The sequence below is a fragment of the Oculina patagonica genome, unplaced genomic scaffold, assembly GCF_052425735.1.
Source record: "Oculina patagonica isolate OP01 unplaced genomic scaffold, crgOcupat unplaced2, whole genome shotgun sequence".
Classification (NCBI taxonomy): domain Eukaryota; kingdom Metazoa; phylum Cnidaria; class Anthozoa; order Scleractinia; family Oculinidae; genus Oculina; species Oculina patagonica.
In genome coordinates, this window is record NW_027558036.1 from 304,110 (window position 1) to 321,950 (window position 17,841).

General features: G+C 40.6%; 2 protein-coding genes across 2 annotated transcripts in view; both read left to right on the forward strand.

Moving 5' to 3' along the window:
* LOC144640205 (uncharacterized) overlaps positions 1-17,841 on the forward strand; it is a 274,821-nt gene that overhangs the window by 74,573 nt on the left and 182,407 nt on the right. The gene's annotated exons all lie outside the window — the stretch shown is intronic.
* LOC144640139 (uncharacterized) overlaps positions 11,368-17,841 on the forward strand; it is a 40,456-nt gene continuing 33,982 nt past the window's right edge. The window contains exons 1-2 of the mRNA XM_078499350.1: positions 11,368-11,544; positions 15,623-15,694. Of these exons, the coding sequence (XP_078355476.1) occupies positions 11,516-11,544; positions 15,623-15,694 (101 nt within the window). The 5' untranslated portion in view covers positions 11,368-11,515. The remainder of the gene's footprint in view (positions 11,545-15,622; positions 15,695-17,841) is intronic.

Sequence of the window (17,841 nt, forward strand, 5' to 3'; positions counted from 1 at the left end):
TGTGAATAACAAGCTGGAGGCCATAGTTACTTTTAAGGATCCATTCAAGCCCGTTCGACAGCTGATTGAAAAGGAACGGGGCACTTCGAAGCCCAAAGGGTAAGTACATGTCTACATAGTATTGGGATAGCCAGCTACAGTGACTAGCCAGCAAGCTCCAGTCGTCCAGATGACTTGGTATCAGGCGGAAGGCTGATTTAAGATCAGTATTGGCCATAAAGGTTCCCCTTCCTAGAGGCTGGAGAATACGGATGGCATCGTCGACCCGCACAAAATCTATGGGAATAAGGGGTCCTTTGGAATGTGCTAATTAATGTTATCGCCCTGGGGGTAGCAGAGTAGCGGGGAGTGGTAGGGACCCGCTACCCTTCCAAGAGCTACTTCCTTTTGCAGATTGAAAGAAACTTCTTTCGGGTGCTGTACTACCGAAATACGGTTAGGGGAGATGGAAGTCGATGTCATCCGATCAACTTCCAGTAAAACCATCATTCATTACCTAGATGCCCAATTCGCAAGACATGGATTGCCCAGAGGCCTGCGCAGCGACAATGGTTCAAACCTGGTGTCCAAGGAAGTAGAAGGGTATTTGAAAGAATCGGAGATTGAGCACCATGACACGACACCTCTGTGGCCACGGGCAAATGGCCAAGTGGAAAGGCAGAATAAGACGCTTCTGAAATCTGTTAGAGCAGCTCACGCAAAAGGAAAGAATTGGAGGGAGGAGCTAAACAGGTTCCTGTTGGCATACAGGTCAACGCCACATTCGACTACAGGGAAGAGTCCTGCTGAATTGTTGTTTAGAAGTAAGCTTAAAACCAAAATGCCTGAGCTGGTCGATTTGGAAGAGGAGAAAAAAGAAGTCAGCGACCAAGGAATCCGTGATCAGGACACACAGAGAAAGCAGTCGCGTAAGGACTACGCCGACAAGAGGTTTCATGCTAGAGACCGAAATGTGAGAGAAGGAGACACTGTTTCGCTAGAGAAGAAGAATGAAAACAAGCTGTCGTCTTGCTATGAGAATGAACCATATCAGGTGATGTCTCGTTGTGAAGACCAGGTGCTACTGAGATCATCACAGGGAGTTCAGTACAAGCGAGACCTTCTGCATATCAACACAATAAGGTGGTTAGATGACAAAATGTAACAATGGAAACGTTTACAAGCCTAACTAAATGTGCAATTAGAACCAAGCCCTTTAACATGCCAGATCAGAAAGAACAGGGAGCTCCACTACAGGATGCTGAACCACCGACGGAACCGAAGACGGCCGAGATATCACCCATGAAAGAGAATCCAGTACCAACGACAGATTCACCACCTGACCTACCTGCTGCTATACCTACAGCTGAGCAGCCAGTTAGAAGATCTGACAGAATTAGTACTCATCCGAAAGCACTGAACGATAATGTTCTGCACTAAACTTAGGGATTTTTATACTGTCATATTCATTGCTGTGTTTCAAAAGTAACATTTGAACATTTTTATATGAATTTAAAGGGACCGTGTCACGGATTTAAGCCAAACTTAGGCATGGGAAATGACCATCAAATTCGTTTAAATGTATAAAATTACCTCTTACAACAGTGAAGGAATATTTAAAGAACACACCAAATGCAAAAGAAGGTACGGATGGCCAAAAGTGTCGAAGATTGAAACGGATTGCGATGTGGGCTTTTGAAATATGGTCCGGCGGAACAGTTTTCAAAGTTAATCTTGTCTGCTTGTTACTTTAATTTATGACGCCCTGGAAGTTATGGTTTTGTCATTTAGTATCAAAGAATTAATTTCTTTGCAAACATTTAGTTTCATTGCGAATATTTGGCAAAATTTAATAACATAAGATTAACTTGGCCGTGACATAGTCCCTTTAACCGCAGGGACCATGTTTATGACTAGTGAGTTTGGTTCGAGTGTAAAAACAAGAAATGAACTCAAAACGCGTGTTTAAAGGAACTTTTCTGTTATTTGACGTAAAGTATTTAAGCGAAGGACGAGATGGATGTAATGTATTACATGTTGGCCAGCGGTTACTCATAAGTGTACATCAATACCCTCAAACGATATGAACACCCAAAACGGACTCCCAACAATATTCACCAAAACTACCAGCTGGTTACTAATCGCACTTGGTATGTTCCCTCAGCCGTCGCACTAAAACAATGTCAATTTATTCATGACTTGTAGTATTTATATGCGATGTTGATAATTTATCATCGCATCGCATTTAAGATTTGGCAAAGAACCATACCGCAATCCGTTTACTCTTCTCAATATTTGTCCATTCACATTTTCTTTTGAATTTGCTGCGTTATTGATATGTTTCTTCGTCATTGTAAGTGGTTAATTTTATGTTTCACTTAATCCTGCGGCCATTTTTCTTGTTTATATTTGGCTTAAATTCATGACACAGTTCCTTTAAGAAAATCAGTTGACTTATACAGAAGGTAGGCCCCTTTTTGTTGTTGTCTTATTCATATTCTTTTCCAGAAAACATGTCACAGTTTGAAAAAAAAAAATACCATATTTATTATTTACTATGTCACAGTTTGTTATTTGGGCGATCAGTGTTTATTATGTCCACTTAAAAACATTTTTGAAACTGATCTAAAAGTGTAAAATGATCTTATAAATACTTTTAAGAAACTAAATATTCGCAAACGTTCTGTTGCCTTCGTCAGAAATATAGTTTGAAACAGTGTCACTGCATGCATAATCGGGTCTTATTTGCTGCTAGTCTCCAAAGATGCAAAAAAGGTAACTAAACTTGTGGGAAATGTAAATGTTCAGGAGCGAGAGAATAAAGTAAGCACTTGCAACCCTGAGGCACAAAATAGAATCATGTGAGTGAGTCCATTTAACTTATAAACATGATTCTATTCTGTAAATGTTCGTTTACGGAGTTTCGGTCCTGGATGGAATGCAAAACGTCCAGAAAAAAAGCGTTCTAGTCTATTCAGGTTTCTTTCTAGAATTTCAACGTAGTTCAGGTGAATGTCGTAATCTGTTGCTCCCTCGGAGATTGGCCAAAAATGATTTCAAGAGAAAGAAAACTGAAGAAAAAGATGAATGGATATAGACATAGCAAGCCAATAGCACAGAGCTAAAAATTGGCGACAAATTATTAATTAATGAAATCCAAGACCAACTGGAGAAAGGGACCGTGGAGAGAGTTAATGATTAGCCTCAGGAAGAAAGGGAGTTTTGACCTTCTTTACAAAGAGGGTCGTTCAGGGATATTTTTGTGATGCGGGATTACCAGATTTGATTTTTCGTGACACGTGAATGTGAATTTCTTTGCGTAACAGCAAGATAATAAAGTAGGACGTTTCTTGCTTATTTTCGTGATTCGGATAAATGAAATTTTAATTTCGTGATCCGTGATTTGTTTTTTGTTTTTTACCCATGAACCGTGCCAGAGGCCAGAAACCGCCCCTTTAAGACCCTCTGCAAAGCAGCAGAAGAGAAAAAAGCAGAAAGCACAAAGATACGAATCATCTTCGACGCATCCGCTAAGGAATATCAGACTAGTTCCTCCTTGAACGATTGTAGATTGGAGACTGGGCCTCCACTCCAAAACATACTCTGGAGTGTGCTGATCCAAAACCGTTTCAAAGCTAGCTGTTGCGCTTTGTGGCGATTTTTAACCGTTAGTCTTGCAGGTACACACAGGTTTTAGGCTTTGATATTCACTTGTCCGTTGATCGATTCAACACAGTCACTGTTTCTTCTTGGAACTCTAAAGAACGGCTAGAAAACTTGAAAGCCAGATTTCGCGAAGATTTTGAGGATCGTTAGTGAAAGAATTACCACTGCCCAGGGGCAAAATTTATAATTTGAAAAGGTTACAGTCTTAGTATATTGAGAAGCGGAGTTTAAACTACATACATGCTACTATTATGTGGTGGTGGCTAACGCTGAATTGAGAGACGATGGGAAAATATATGACAAGGAAAATGTGTGCATGAAAGCCAAAGAAGCAAATTTCCCGAGACTTTCTTGGAGCAAGCAGAAAGATACCATGGTCGTGATCTTTACCAAAGGTTCTGTGGAAACTAGTAAGAGAGAAATTCTGACTAGTTAGGCATTTGTATTTGACCCTCTTGGAGTGGCAATCTTTCTAGCCCACAGCCTGAGTAAGGAGGCTAGAGGGCTTTTGCTTCTTAGAAGTGGCTAGTCCCACAGTTTGGGTTAGACCACCTATACTACAAATCAACTCGCAGAGAGGTTTGCGTGCAACACCTACCGTGGGATTCGGTACTAATAACAGAGAAACTGGTAAAACATTGTTGCAAGTTCAAGGAATACCTTATTTATAAAGTAAGAATTTCCTGCAGGCTAGCTACAGCCAAAGGCAGTCCATTTTTTGTTTACATGCCTTCGGTGATACTGTTGGCACAGTAACTGCGACGGCAGTGTACGGATTATTCTTTAAGAGTCGGGCGCAAACCAAGATCTTTAACCCGAGCCATTCACCTCGAACTGGTACCAAATTTAACGGATAAGCAGTTCATCAGTATCCGCACATTTTGCATCGCAAAGGAGCAAAGTCCAATATGATCAACGCTTATAACGGTAGAAATTTTACAGGTACAGCAAACAGGTCGAGTAAGGTGGTGATCCCAACTTCACTTTGACAGTTTTTTGCCAAAACACGCAATCAGTAACTATACAAGGAAATGTTCATATACATCAGATTTTTGACAGTTCGAACCATATTTCAGCTTCGATGCAGTTAATATACAACAGACTTAACAGCACGATTCACTTTAACCCTAAACAATACAAAGAAGTTCAAAGATAGCCTAAGGAGTCCTTTCATCACTCGTGTTCCTGACGCAAGAGGGACTGGGTACACAGGCATCTCAGCGAAAATAACTACACTTACTCTTGGTGATGTGAGTGGGGATTACTATACAGGAGGTTATTACGAAAAGGGGGTGCCTTTGTCAGACTGGAGGTATATCACCCTGTATGTCTGCTTGCCTGTTTTTTTTTTTTTTTCTGTCCAACTCCCTGCCTGCTGCATGCCTGCCTGCCTGCCTGTCTGTCTGTCTGTCTGTCTGTCTGTCTGTCTAGTCTGTCTGACTGTCTGCCTGTTTGTCCGACTCTCTTTGTGTGTGTGTCTGTCAGTCAAAATGTTGCTGAATTACAGAAAACTTCTTAAAAGTGGCTCATAACAAATAATTTAAGTTTTAACTGTCGTGGGCCACATAATAATTGCAATTGGTGACAATAATTATTATTGGTGGCTTGATGCAAATAGGACAATATATCACTGTATATAATTTGCTTATCCAGCTTACGCTCGATTACTGTGATAAAATACGGATTAATTTAAGGGCAAACGACCGTAAAATTGTGAAAGGAACAACCATTGTTACTGTCACATTTAACAGTGTTTTCCTTTCATTACTTCTGGTGGGTAGTTTCGTTCGAGGGGTCGATACTTTTAATCATCTTAAAGGTGTGGCATATAAGGGTCGATCTGTCTTAATGTAATCGTACAATATGTGATTTTGTTTTTTGCAGGGACCTTAGCCACAATAAAATAGAAGTGCTGCCTGAAGGAATATTTGAAAACCTATCAAGTCTAGCTGATTTGTAAGTACATGCATCTGACAAGTATTTAATTAAGGAGGCTATTAACGGTTTCCAGCACTTTCCATCTCTTATAGTTTGATGGATCAGTACTGCAAACCTTTTACAGTTGCTCCTACAATAATGGTACCAAACAAATGCCCGATCATTGGTAACAACAGTTTAACCTGTTTAGAACTGCTACAAACTGGATAATGATCAAAATATTAAAATACAACTTTTTGCAAAACTAAAAGGGCAGACTATAAATGAATTTTAAAATCAAATACAAATGTAAATAGCCTAATTAATTGTAAATATTTTTAACTTTTAATACTTTTAATTTACACGACCCCACAAGCTGTAAGCTTTTATCCAAATCGTGTTTTTAAATAAAGGCAACTTACTTACTTACTTACTTACTTACTTACTTTTTGAGCTTGAACTTTTATGTTTATGCCGAATATAAAACCGACTGACTTTTTGACTTGAACGTACCAAATTTCGTTCCATAAACTAAACTGATTAACTGAAGGTTTATCCTTCGTTTACTGGTATTTTACGTTGTTCTTGTTAACCCATCTCTGGCTGGCTGAATTTTTTTTGAATTACAAAATAGTAAAAACCGTTATAATGAGAATATTTAAAACTAGCTCATATCAAATGAATTAGTTTTAATCGCCTCAAAAACTAAATTTGCAAGTACTGCTTCTGATTATAACTTTGCCAACTTTGGCTATTCTCGTGACTTTTAATAAGTAAGGAGTTACAAACAAGTCTACGCTGCCTAATCTCTCGGTATTGGCGAAAAAGGAGTCATTTGCAGTGGGTGGCAGTGGGAGGCTGTAGTGTATTACATGTAGCCCAGCGGTTACTCATAAGAGTACATACGGGATGCGAAGAGTGTGTAGTGAACGGGAAAGCATGTACTGTGTGTACGGTCGTGTTTTCTGCTTTAAAAGCAGCTGTTAGCCTTTGTGGCTTGCCTTTGTGGCCTTTGAACACTACAAATTGGCGACGAGGATGTCGCACTCAGCGGAACGAGCGTTGCCGCCCTAAGATTTAACCGGTTCTTCATTTCAGGTCGCCAAACGGTGGCGACAATGGAAGCGATCTTAATTACATCGATGGCAAAGGAATTACGAACGCCTCTCGAATGAAAGCTTAATTACTTCATTTAGCGGGCATGGAAGTCCAAGATATTTTCGAAGTCCTTCCGGATTCAGGACCGATCAATGCCGAGGAGGATAACAAGTATGTAGTGTGTCTTCGTAAGCTTGATGCTCATTCTCGTGCCGTGGACAATGTGCCATACGAAGGCCATGTTTTTCCACAGGCCGCCCAGACGTTGTATTCAATTTGGGTTATTATAAGACAGTGTATGAGAATACTTTGAAAATTGCTCGAAATAGTACTTGTAGAAAGATTTGAATAAAACTGTCTTACCATATGTTTATCTTGCGTTATTTTGACATTTCTGTGCCTCTGGAGTAGTTTTAAAGCCGTTTAGACAAGTTTTTCTTTCCGACGTTGTGCTTCCCCTAAAGAGAAACGAAAGGCAGGCGACCTAGTTCGCCAACGGTGCGCCCTCGAAGCTCCATAAATACCACAAAAATGACGAATCTCGTCAAAATTGCTTCAATACAGCCGCCGATAATTCTTCTTTCGATTTACTTCGCCTAAGGTTCCAAAGTTTATTTTAACCGCCCGAGAAACGCTCGTTTTCGATCGCTGGGTTTCCACTTTTGCTTTGTCTGAATGCGTGAAAAGTTAACTTGGGCACAGCATTCAAAATTTTAGCTTAGCGACCGCGCCATAGCGACAAAAATCACCCTCAAATGGGGGGGAGCCACAGGGCAATTTGCGGCATGCAAATTTTTTGGCTTGTACGCTCGCTCGCTCAGCTGTACGCAGTGAGTTAACACGCTAGAGATTTCCTGGCTCTTCCGGTAAAAATTTCCCCAGGGACCATAGCACGGTGTTGGAACAGGGACTAATGCTGTCGAAGAAAGGCCTGCGCTGGGCGTGGATCGAAAGGTAAAAGGGTTTGTTTCAACTGTGGAAAAGAACGTCACTTGGCTAAAGACGGCAATTGTCCAGCTCGTTGACGGAAGTGTAGTAATTGTGGCAAGTACGGACACTATGCTAGCTGTTGCAAGGAGGGAAGGATTCCAAAGTTTGGAAAAAACAAATTCCACTTAACGACGGGGAGGAAGACATCAGAGTCGAGGAAAAGCAGGTCAGGCCAATCTTGTAGAGGGATCGTTGGAACCCCCCAGGTGAGAATGATTCATTTGCCTTTACCGTAGAAGAGCAGACATGCAATTTGGCCGCTTCTGCTGAGCCAGTGATTTGTGTCAGCATTGGGGCAGTAAACAGGGATGTGTCGGTTGACTCTGGACCTGGGAGCAATCGTATAAGCATGGACACTGTTAAGGAGTTAAAACATCAGTAACTTCAGGCGCAACTCTGCACAAGAAAGTTGTATGCTTATGTGGGTCGTGCGCTTGAAATCGAAGGTCAGTTTCAGTCAGAAGACTCTGTTGGTAAAACAAAGATTGTGGCAGATTTCGTTGTTGTCAAAACAGGTCGTTGTTTGCTAGGATATTCGACTGCCACAGATCTTGAAATCCATCGTGTGGATCCAGCAGGAACTCTTGCCACAAGGAACTGTAACACTGTTAATAGCACTTTTCAAGTCAACCGCAGACACCCTCAGAGGTTCGTAGCTTGTTGGGTCTCGTTGGATTCAGTGTCAGGTTTATACCCGATTTTACAACAACTGCTGATCCCCTGAGAAGACTTGCAAGAAAAGGAACACTGTTTATGTGGGGCGAGGAGCAAGAGAACTCATTTCAGAAATTGAAGAGTCAAGTTGCAAGTGCACCAGTCTTAGCGTACTTTGATAAGGACGCACCTACTCGTGTTTTTAGGGAGGCGCGGTGGCCTAATGGTTAGTGCGCCGGACTCCGGATCGAGCAGTCCGGGTTCGAGACCTGGCCCGAGCACTGCGTTGTGTTCTTAGGCAAGACACTTTACTCTCATAGTGCCTCTCTCCACCCAGGTGTATAAATGGGTACCGGCGAATGTACTGCTGGGGGGTAACCCTGCGATGGACTAGCATCCCATCCAGGGGGGAGTAGAAATACTCCTAGCCGCTTAATGCTACAGAAACCGGGATAAGCGCCGGCCTGATGAGCCACTTGGCTCGACAGCAAGGTTTACCTTTTAACTACTCGTGTTTTTGAAGATGCCAGTCCGGTGGGGCTTGGAGCAGTGCTGGTCCAATAGAAGAATGGAGACAGTCGTGCTGTCTGTTACGCCAGTCGTAGTTTGAGCCAAGTGAAGGGCCGTTATAGTCAAACCGAGAAAGAAGCACTAGCCCTAGTTTGGGCATGTGAACGCTTCCACTTCTACTTGTATGGGCTGCCACAGTTTGACCTCGTAACAGACCATGAAGCACTCAAAGTAATCTATTCAAGGAAGTCCAAACCTTCAGCCCGGAACGAGCGCTGAGGTCTGCGTATACAACCGTAAAACTATCTGTCTGTTAGGTGTCATCGAGAAAGAATGCCGTAACATTCCGGTAATAAGCCCTCCCGCTTATAAGCCCCCCCCCCCCCCCCCCCTACTGAACAGGGCTAAATGTTGCTTTATTATGCGTTTGCGTTTTTTACTTAAGAGCAAGTTTGTAGAAGAATCGAACAAAAATTGTTTTTTGCGGCAATTCTTAAAATACAGGGATTTCGCTCATCTTCTGCATGAAGGTAGTCCTTATTAAAACTAAAAACGTTATGTTGTTTTTTTCTTCAAATAGTTTTATTTTTCTGAGAAAAACGAAATTTTCGATTTGACATCTAGACTCGTCTAGACTCGATTGAGAGGGTAGAAATTGGGTTGAAAATTGACCATTTTCAATCGATTCGTATGTCAAAACCATCACGCGCAGAAAAAAATAAATACAACCGGTCTATTGCATGACTCTTCCTTGTCCAAATAAGCATAGTTTCAAGAGTTTTGGTTTAATCTAATTATTTTACGGTAAACAAAACCAGACTATTCTCACGCGAAATGAAAGTCGGTCGGTCAAAAGAATCGTCATTTTCACTATGTGCCTTATCTCAGAATTCCTTGATATAAATATATTTCAACTGTAGAAGGATGATACTTTTAAAATATTTAAAGTTTTGTCTGGGTAAATGATTAAGCACTTGTCAAAAAATTATTCAAAATCATACAAAAACGACACAAATCACGCAAGCTTTCGAATGCGTGACCAAAAGTATTACCACCGTATTTGTTCTTTAAATCAATTTAGTCGCAACACTAGCAATACCAAGGCATAAATCATAATAAATATGTTCACCTTTGCTTGATTATGATATCCTGTCCCATGCAATACGTTTTTTCCTGTCCTTTCTTCAATGGCTGCCCGTTCAGTTCGCATGCCGCTTGTCGAATCCGTCTGCGACTGGTGAATTTGAAGCAACCACCGATACGAGTTTAACCAAATATGTATCGTCATGATTAACAAGCCCTTTTTGTGTTACTTGATTAAACCATATTTCAGGTTATAGCCGGCAAAGAAGCGTTTTCGATAAGCCACTTTGCAGTGCCTGTTGGCCCCGTTATTATTCCAAGTGAAGTATAAATTTGCATACTTTCGAGACAAGCGTGACAGTTTTTTATACTTAGGGGGTGGGGTGAGGAAGGGTCTTAAATTTTTAGATGAATCAAATGTTTGAAAACGTTTGGGGATGAATTGTCACAAACTAATACCGTATTTTACATGGGGATTTAAAAGAATTTCACAACGTCAAACCTGACCCCACGGGAACAAGGATACCAGTTTTCTGGAATATGACATTTGATACTTCTCTTCCTACATCTCTATCTCCTTTAGAAGTCTTCCCTTTACTGTGATAAGCAATCTCGTGAGGAACTTCGCATGTACTGGAACTTTTTCGCCATACAATTCCAAGCTCGGATCGATGAAAGAGACAGATAGTAAAATCGCGTCGATCATACGAGCAAGGACTGCCAACTATCGTTTTAAAAGAACAAGAAACTTCTATGAGACACCAAGTGCAGCGAGAACATGTGGAGTTTCCAACAGTTCACCAGACAACTGAAGGAAAAAGCACTTTACGGGGACTGTGTTGTGCCGGTTGCTCCACAAATGGTTCGTGAGAAAAAAGAAATCATTCAAACATCTATAATCGAGTTTAGTAAATTAAATTAGTCTCGTCTCCTAAAAGTAAACAACGTGAATTCTCGCACACACAAGGTCAATTATTTTACTTTGTTGTTTTGGAGAATAACGAAGTACATAACTGAATTATATGGTTTTTATAGAAGGAGCAACCAGCAATTAGTAGATTATAGACTACCACCAAACCGGAAACGAGAAGCAAACGACTTTTAGAAAGTCTAACTTTAATAGATTACAACACTTTTTCCTGACAGCGGCTTTTTGTCAATACTTTTACGGTTTTTCTCTCTTTGATTTTGAGCGTAAGCAGAACTTATAAGTAAAGTAAATCACGTAGCAAATACGAGTTTGTGACAATTCATCCCCAAACGTTTTCAAACCATTGATTCGTCTAAAAATTTAAGACCCTTCCTCACCCCACCCCCTAAGTATAAAAACTGTCACGCTTGTCTCGAAAGTATGCAAATTTATACTTCACTTGGAATAATAACGGGGCCAACAGGCACTGCAAAGTGGCTTATCGAAAACGCTTCGCGAGCTATAACCTGAAATATGGCTTAATCAAGTAACACAAAAAGGGCTTGTTAATCATGACGATACATATTTGGTTAAACTCGTATCGGTGGTTGCTTCAAATTCACCAGTCGCAGACGGATTCGACAAGCGGCATGCGAACTGCAGCTGAACGGGAAGCAATTGAAGAAATGACAGGAAAAAACGTATTGCATGGGACAGGATATCATAATCAAGCAAAGGTGAACATATTTATTATGATTTATGCCTTGGCATTGCTGTAGTGTTGCGACTAAATTGATTTAAAGAACAAATACGGTGGTAATACTTTTAGTCACGCATTCGAAAGCTTGCGTGATTTGTGTCGCTTTTTGTACGATTTTGAATAATTTTTTTGACAAGTGCTTAATCATTTACCCAGACAAAACTTTAAATATTTTGAAAGTATCATCCTTCTACAGTTGAAATATATTTATAGTGAAAATGACGATTCTTTTGATCAACCGACTTTCATTTCGCGTGAGAATAGTCTGGTTTTGTTTACCGTAAAATAATTAGATTAAACCAAAACTCTTGAAACTATGCTTATTTGGACAAGGAAGAGTCATGCAATAGACCGGTTGTATTCATTTTTTTCTGCGCGTGATGGTTTTGACATACGAATCGATTGAAAATGGTCAATTTTCAACCCAATTTGTACCCTCTCAATCGAGTCTAGACGAGTCTAGATGTCAAATCAAAAAATTTCGTTTTTCTCAGAAAAATAAAACTATTTGAAGAAAAAAACAACATAACGTTTTTAGTTTTAATAAGGACTACCTTCATGCAAAGGATAAGCGAACAATTTTTCATAGCATTACCGAACGTTGTCGGTTTCTTCTACAAATCTCCTCTTAAAACTTTCAAAACGTTCTTTTTACTCCGCTAATAAGCCCTGCCGGATGTAAGCTCCTCCGTTTATAAGCCCACCCAAAACCCCTTACGAACTTGTATAAGCCCAGGGCTTATAACCAGAATTATACGGTATTGCAGATGCCCTTTCGCGACGGAGAAATATACCTGCCTCAGATCAGTCCGCGGAGGATGATGGATAGATACGTATGGTAGCTCTGTATGCTGTCTCCGCTGCGTTGATAATCAAAGAGATTGAACGTATTTCAGCACAAGATCCAGTGTTGCAATAAATCATAAATTGCCTCATCAGAGAAAAATGGGACATTGCTCCTAAGTCATACTTGCCAGTGCGCAATGAGTTGACCTTTATCGGTCAGGTAATTCTACTGGGAACGAGAATTGTTGTACCCCAAGCTCTTCGCAAGAGAGTTGTCAGTTTGGCTGACAAGGGGCACCAAGAAGTCGTGAAGACATAGGAGAGACTTAGAACGAAAGCCTGGTGGCCTGGAATGGATCGTGATGCAAAAAGAAGATTTTCAGAGTGTTACGGATGCCAGCTGGTTACTAAGAACGTCCCGCACCCACCAGTGAAACCAACATCGCTACCCAGCCAACCGTGGGAAGAAGTAGCTGTGGATCTAATGGGTCCTTAATGTAACTGTTCCTTTTAGAATGATATAACCGTGACTTGTTGTTTGCTTTTCCCACAAACTACTAATTAAAACAAACAATGACCCAAGTTGACGTTAATGAGGGAGCACTGCCTTGTGTTCAGTAAGACTGTGCGACTTCCGGAGATTGTGTGACAGAAGAACCTCAATTATCTCCCCAGCACTACAAGCTGACTGCAAAACAGCACGTGCTGGATCAGACAAGAGTATTTGTAGCGCCACCGATGCATGTTTAGATACTCTTTCACAACTGCTACTCCAAGCAACCCCTGAACCAAGGAAAAACCTTTCAAATCTAAACCTGGTATAAGGCGTTATTAGAAAAGTAATGAGACAGGGAATTATCGTCATTATCACTGTAGTTGCGACTATAGTTTAGAGAAATTTGAAAATTAGAAACCGCTCAAAAACGGATTCTACGCCTCTCGGGCCATAACATTCTTGCTGTCATAATTACACATGTAAACAAGTACGACACAATAAAACGTGCTGTCTTGAAATGTACCAATCTTGTTTGAAGCACTATTATTAAAAATGATTAACTGAGTGTTTTTTTCTCGTTCATTGAAACGCTACATTTACTGGTTATTATTGTTCTTGTCAACCCGTATAGTTTGTCTGTCTGTCCGTCTGAATTTTATTAACTTACAGAATGGTACTACAAAACAACAACGACATAATTAACTTGATAGCAAACAAGGGCAATATCAACTAAAGTTAACGGTATGCATAAACGTTCGCAGGTAGACCGACGACATATTAAACAGGTACTTGTCAGCTAATATCCCTAAGAGAATAAAAGTCACGATAATTGGCCTGTTCACAACCCCAGCAGATGCCCTTTCCCGACGGACAAATATACCTGCCTCAGAACAGTCCCCGGAGGACGATGGATAGATACGTATGGTAGCTCTGTATGCTGTCTCCGCTGCGTTGATAATCAAAGAGGTTGAACGTATTTCAGCACAAGATCCAGTGTTGCAATAAATCATAAATTGCCTCATCGAAGAAAAATGGGACATTGCTCCTAAGTCATACTTGCCAGTGCACAATGATTTGACCTTTGTCGGTCAGGTAATTCTACTGGGAACGAGAATTGTTGTACCCCAAGCTCTTCGCAAGAGAGTTGTCAGTTTGGCTGACAAGGGGCACCAAGGAGTCGTGAAGACAAAGAAGAGACTTAGAACGAAAGCCTGGTGGCCTGGAATGGATCGTGATGCAAAAGGAAGATTTGCAGAGTGTTACGGATGCCAGCTGGTTACTAAGAACGTCCCGCCCCCACCAGTGAAACCAACATCGCTACCCAGCCAACCGTGGGAAGAAGTAGCTGTGGATCTAATGGGTCCTTAATGTAACTGTTCCTTTCAGAATAATATAACCGTGACTTGTTGTTTGCTTATCCCGCAAACTACTGATTAAAACAAACAATGACCCAAGTTGACGTTAATGAGGGAGCACTGCCTTGTGTTCAGTAAGACTGTGCGACTTCCGGAGATTGTGTGACAGAAGAACCTCAATTATCTCCCCAGCACTACAAGCTGACTGCAAAACAGCACGTGCTGGATCGAACAAGAGTATTTGTAGCGCCACCGATGCATGTTTAGATACTCTTTCACAACTGTCATTCCAAGCAACCCCTGAACCAAGGAAAACCTTTTAAAATCTCAACCTGATATAAGGCGTTATTACAAAAGTAATGAGACAGGGAATTATCGTCATTATCACTGTAGTTGCGACTATAGTTTTGAGAAATTTGAAGCCGCTCAAAAACGAATTCTACGCCTCTCGGGCCATAACATTCTCGCTGTCATAATTACACATGTAAACAAGTACGACACAATAAAACGTACTGTCTTGAAATGTACCAATCTTGTTTGAAGCACTATTATTAAAAATGATTAACTGGGTGTTTTTTTTTTCTCGTTCATTGAAACGCTACATTTACTGGTTATTATTGTTCTTGTCAACCCGTACCGTTTGTCTGTCTGTCCGTCTGAATTTTATTAAATTACAGAATGGTACTTCAAAATAACAACGACATAATTAACTTGATAGCAAACAAGGGCAATATCAACTAAAGTTAACGGTATGCATAAACGTTCGCAGGTAGACCGACGACATAAAACAGGTACCTGTCACCTAATATCCCTAAGAGAATAAAAGTCACGATAATTGGCCTGTTCACAACCCCATCACTTTTGTGGGTACCTAAATTATAAAATGCTTGCCTAATTAATTATAGATAGCTGATCTTCAAAAGAACGATTCTAGGATTTCGATTTTTGATCTTTTACGTAATTCTTTATAATAGTTTGTCCAATTGAGTTGACTATCGAGATATTTATTAAAGTAAATAAGTACTCTGTATTATATATTTACTTAGCCTTAATTTTACTTGACTTTAATAAAAGCCAAATAGTGTCAATTTATGGAATGCGGAGTTTAAATAAAGTTTCAGTTTAATTCAGGTCAGATCTGTCCGTCTGTCTATCTATTGGTCTTGCCTATCCCTACTCGATTCGCACTATATCTTTTTCGGATTGAATCTAGTCCACAGCATTGGACAACCCTCCTGTTGCAAGCTGACTCTGTCTCTTTTAAAAGAGAAAAAAAACTTATATACAGCGTTAAGAACATGAAAACATTATGTGTATTTTGCTAACATTTTGGTGGTTCTAATAAATATGAACTTATTGTTTTTAATCATCACCTTAACATTTTTCATGAACATAAATTCTCGTTTCATTTGTTACAGGTATCTTAGCCACAATAAAATAGAAGCGCTGCCTGAAGGAATATTCCAAAGCTCACCAGGTCTAGGCGGTTTGTAAGTACATGAAACTTTTCATGGTTTAAATTTAAAGATTTCCAGAAAAATGTCTTCTAAACTACATCAAAGAGCAAATCATAAATTTTCGCAGCAATTTTTTTTATTGATCAATCTTTCGGAAAATCGTCTGATTTTAGCCAACTCGGCCTACGGCCTCGTCGGCTAGAGGCCGATATTCCGCGCGATTTCGCAGGATAACTGTTAAATGCGGTCCATTGACGTCAGCACAAAGTTAATTGTTAGTAATGAAGCCGATTCACACCCGATGTTGTTGGCTTGTTGGCTTGCTCCGCCACCTCAGAAACAAACCCAATATCACGCGAAAAAGTTTTAAAATTGGCAGGAATTTTGGAGGAGTTTACTAAGAAATTAAACTGGAAGCAGAAGATCCTTGCCAAGATCTTGCCGCAATTATTTAGGCCATCCCAATAAAATGTTTCGTTTCCCATCGCCCGACCGACCCATTTTTTTCGAAAAGTAAAACAAAACAAAAAAAACAATTCCAGATTCACTAGTCAAAGAAGCAAGTACTTCAATTTACATGCACACGATTTTGTTTTATTAACAACAGTTGGTATGATGTAATGTCTTTGTCTTTGATAAACATCCATACTACGTTATTAAAGACTATTTAGACATTTGATAAGGAATAGCGATCGAAAAGACCACGTTTTCGAGTTGACTTTATAATCAGGCTTTCTTACATAGCAGCCCGGCCTTCTTTGGAACCCAAACCCTTTAAGTATTCAATCTTTTTTTTTTTTTTTTTTTGCCCGACCGACCGACCCACCATCACAAGAAACAGGGCGATGGGAAACGAAACATTTTATTAGGATGGCCTTAAGCAAACTTAAGCTCATTTTTTTTTCTTTGTTATGGAGCGAACTCTAGTAGAGAGACAATTATCGAGAACGTAAAGGCTTGAGGGTGCAGTTAAACAACCTTTTTCAAAGATGTTGTTAAGTGTAGTTCCTGTTTTGTATTTGTAAATTTCGGATACTTAGGTTGCATTCATTATGTATGCTACAGGGGGGGGGGGGGGGGGGGCAGAGGAATTTTTTTTCAGCGGCTCGTTTTTTTATATCCCCCCCCCCCAAGGTCCATACAAATTTTCATAATCCCCCCAAGCAATCAGCCGAAAAATGAATACCCCCCCCCCCTCCCTCACAAGAAATATCAAAATAAATATCTGTATAATAGTACACTATATATTGTGTCTGAATTTATCAAAACCAGGTCAAGGAAATTTTTACCGTTTTGAGCGCAAATCGCTGCACACCCAAACTCTCGACGCTGAACTACAGCGTTAGAGAAGACAAGCGTTTGAACCGTCGACAGTAGCGACATGCCGGTCGCAGTTGTGCGCATACCTCCGTTTCTGCCTCTATTTGTGCTACCAACCAGTGCACTGCAAGGGCCATCACCTCTTGCGCTATGTGGTCTTCCTCGCAAGAACTTCGTGAACTTTAAGCACTCCGTGCTACCTCAAAACAGTACGATACTGCATCTGCAGCATGGGTTTCCAAACCCTACTTTAAGCGCCATCATTCAAGTAAAAAAAAACTTACTTTATACGGGGCACAATACGCATAATCAGCAAAGCAGTTTTTCAAAAGCTACCTATCGCACCAGCCATCCTCACCAGAACAACTTGACCTTACTATATTGTTAAGCGCAACCTTCTGGACTGCGCGTTTGGTGGCCTTTTTCTCCTTTTATTCGTAAATCAAACCTTCTTTTTCAGACCGCAGCAGTTTTTGGTCCACAAAAACATCTACGACGACGTGACATACACCTCTTTAATTGGGGCATCGTGCTTTTTGTTTGCTGGTCCATAACTATTCAATATCGTAACCGTACAATTCTCAGACCCAGTTCCCAAAGTTGATCATTCTAACCTCTGCCCAATGTCCGTACTTGTTCACGCATTGAGGCTGCCAAAGTACTTCAAGCCACTAAATACGATTTGGGCCCTGCGTTTACATATAGAAAGAATGGCGCCCTAACATCACTAACATACTCGGTGTTCACTGATAAGATTAAGCTTTCACTCAAATGTTGCGGTATTGACAGTTCTAAATACTCTGGGCACTCCTTTTGTCGGGAAGTAGCGAGGTATGCCCAAAGATGCAGCGTCTCTGGGC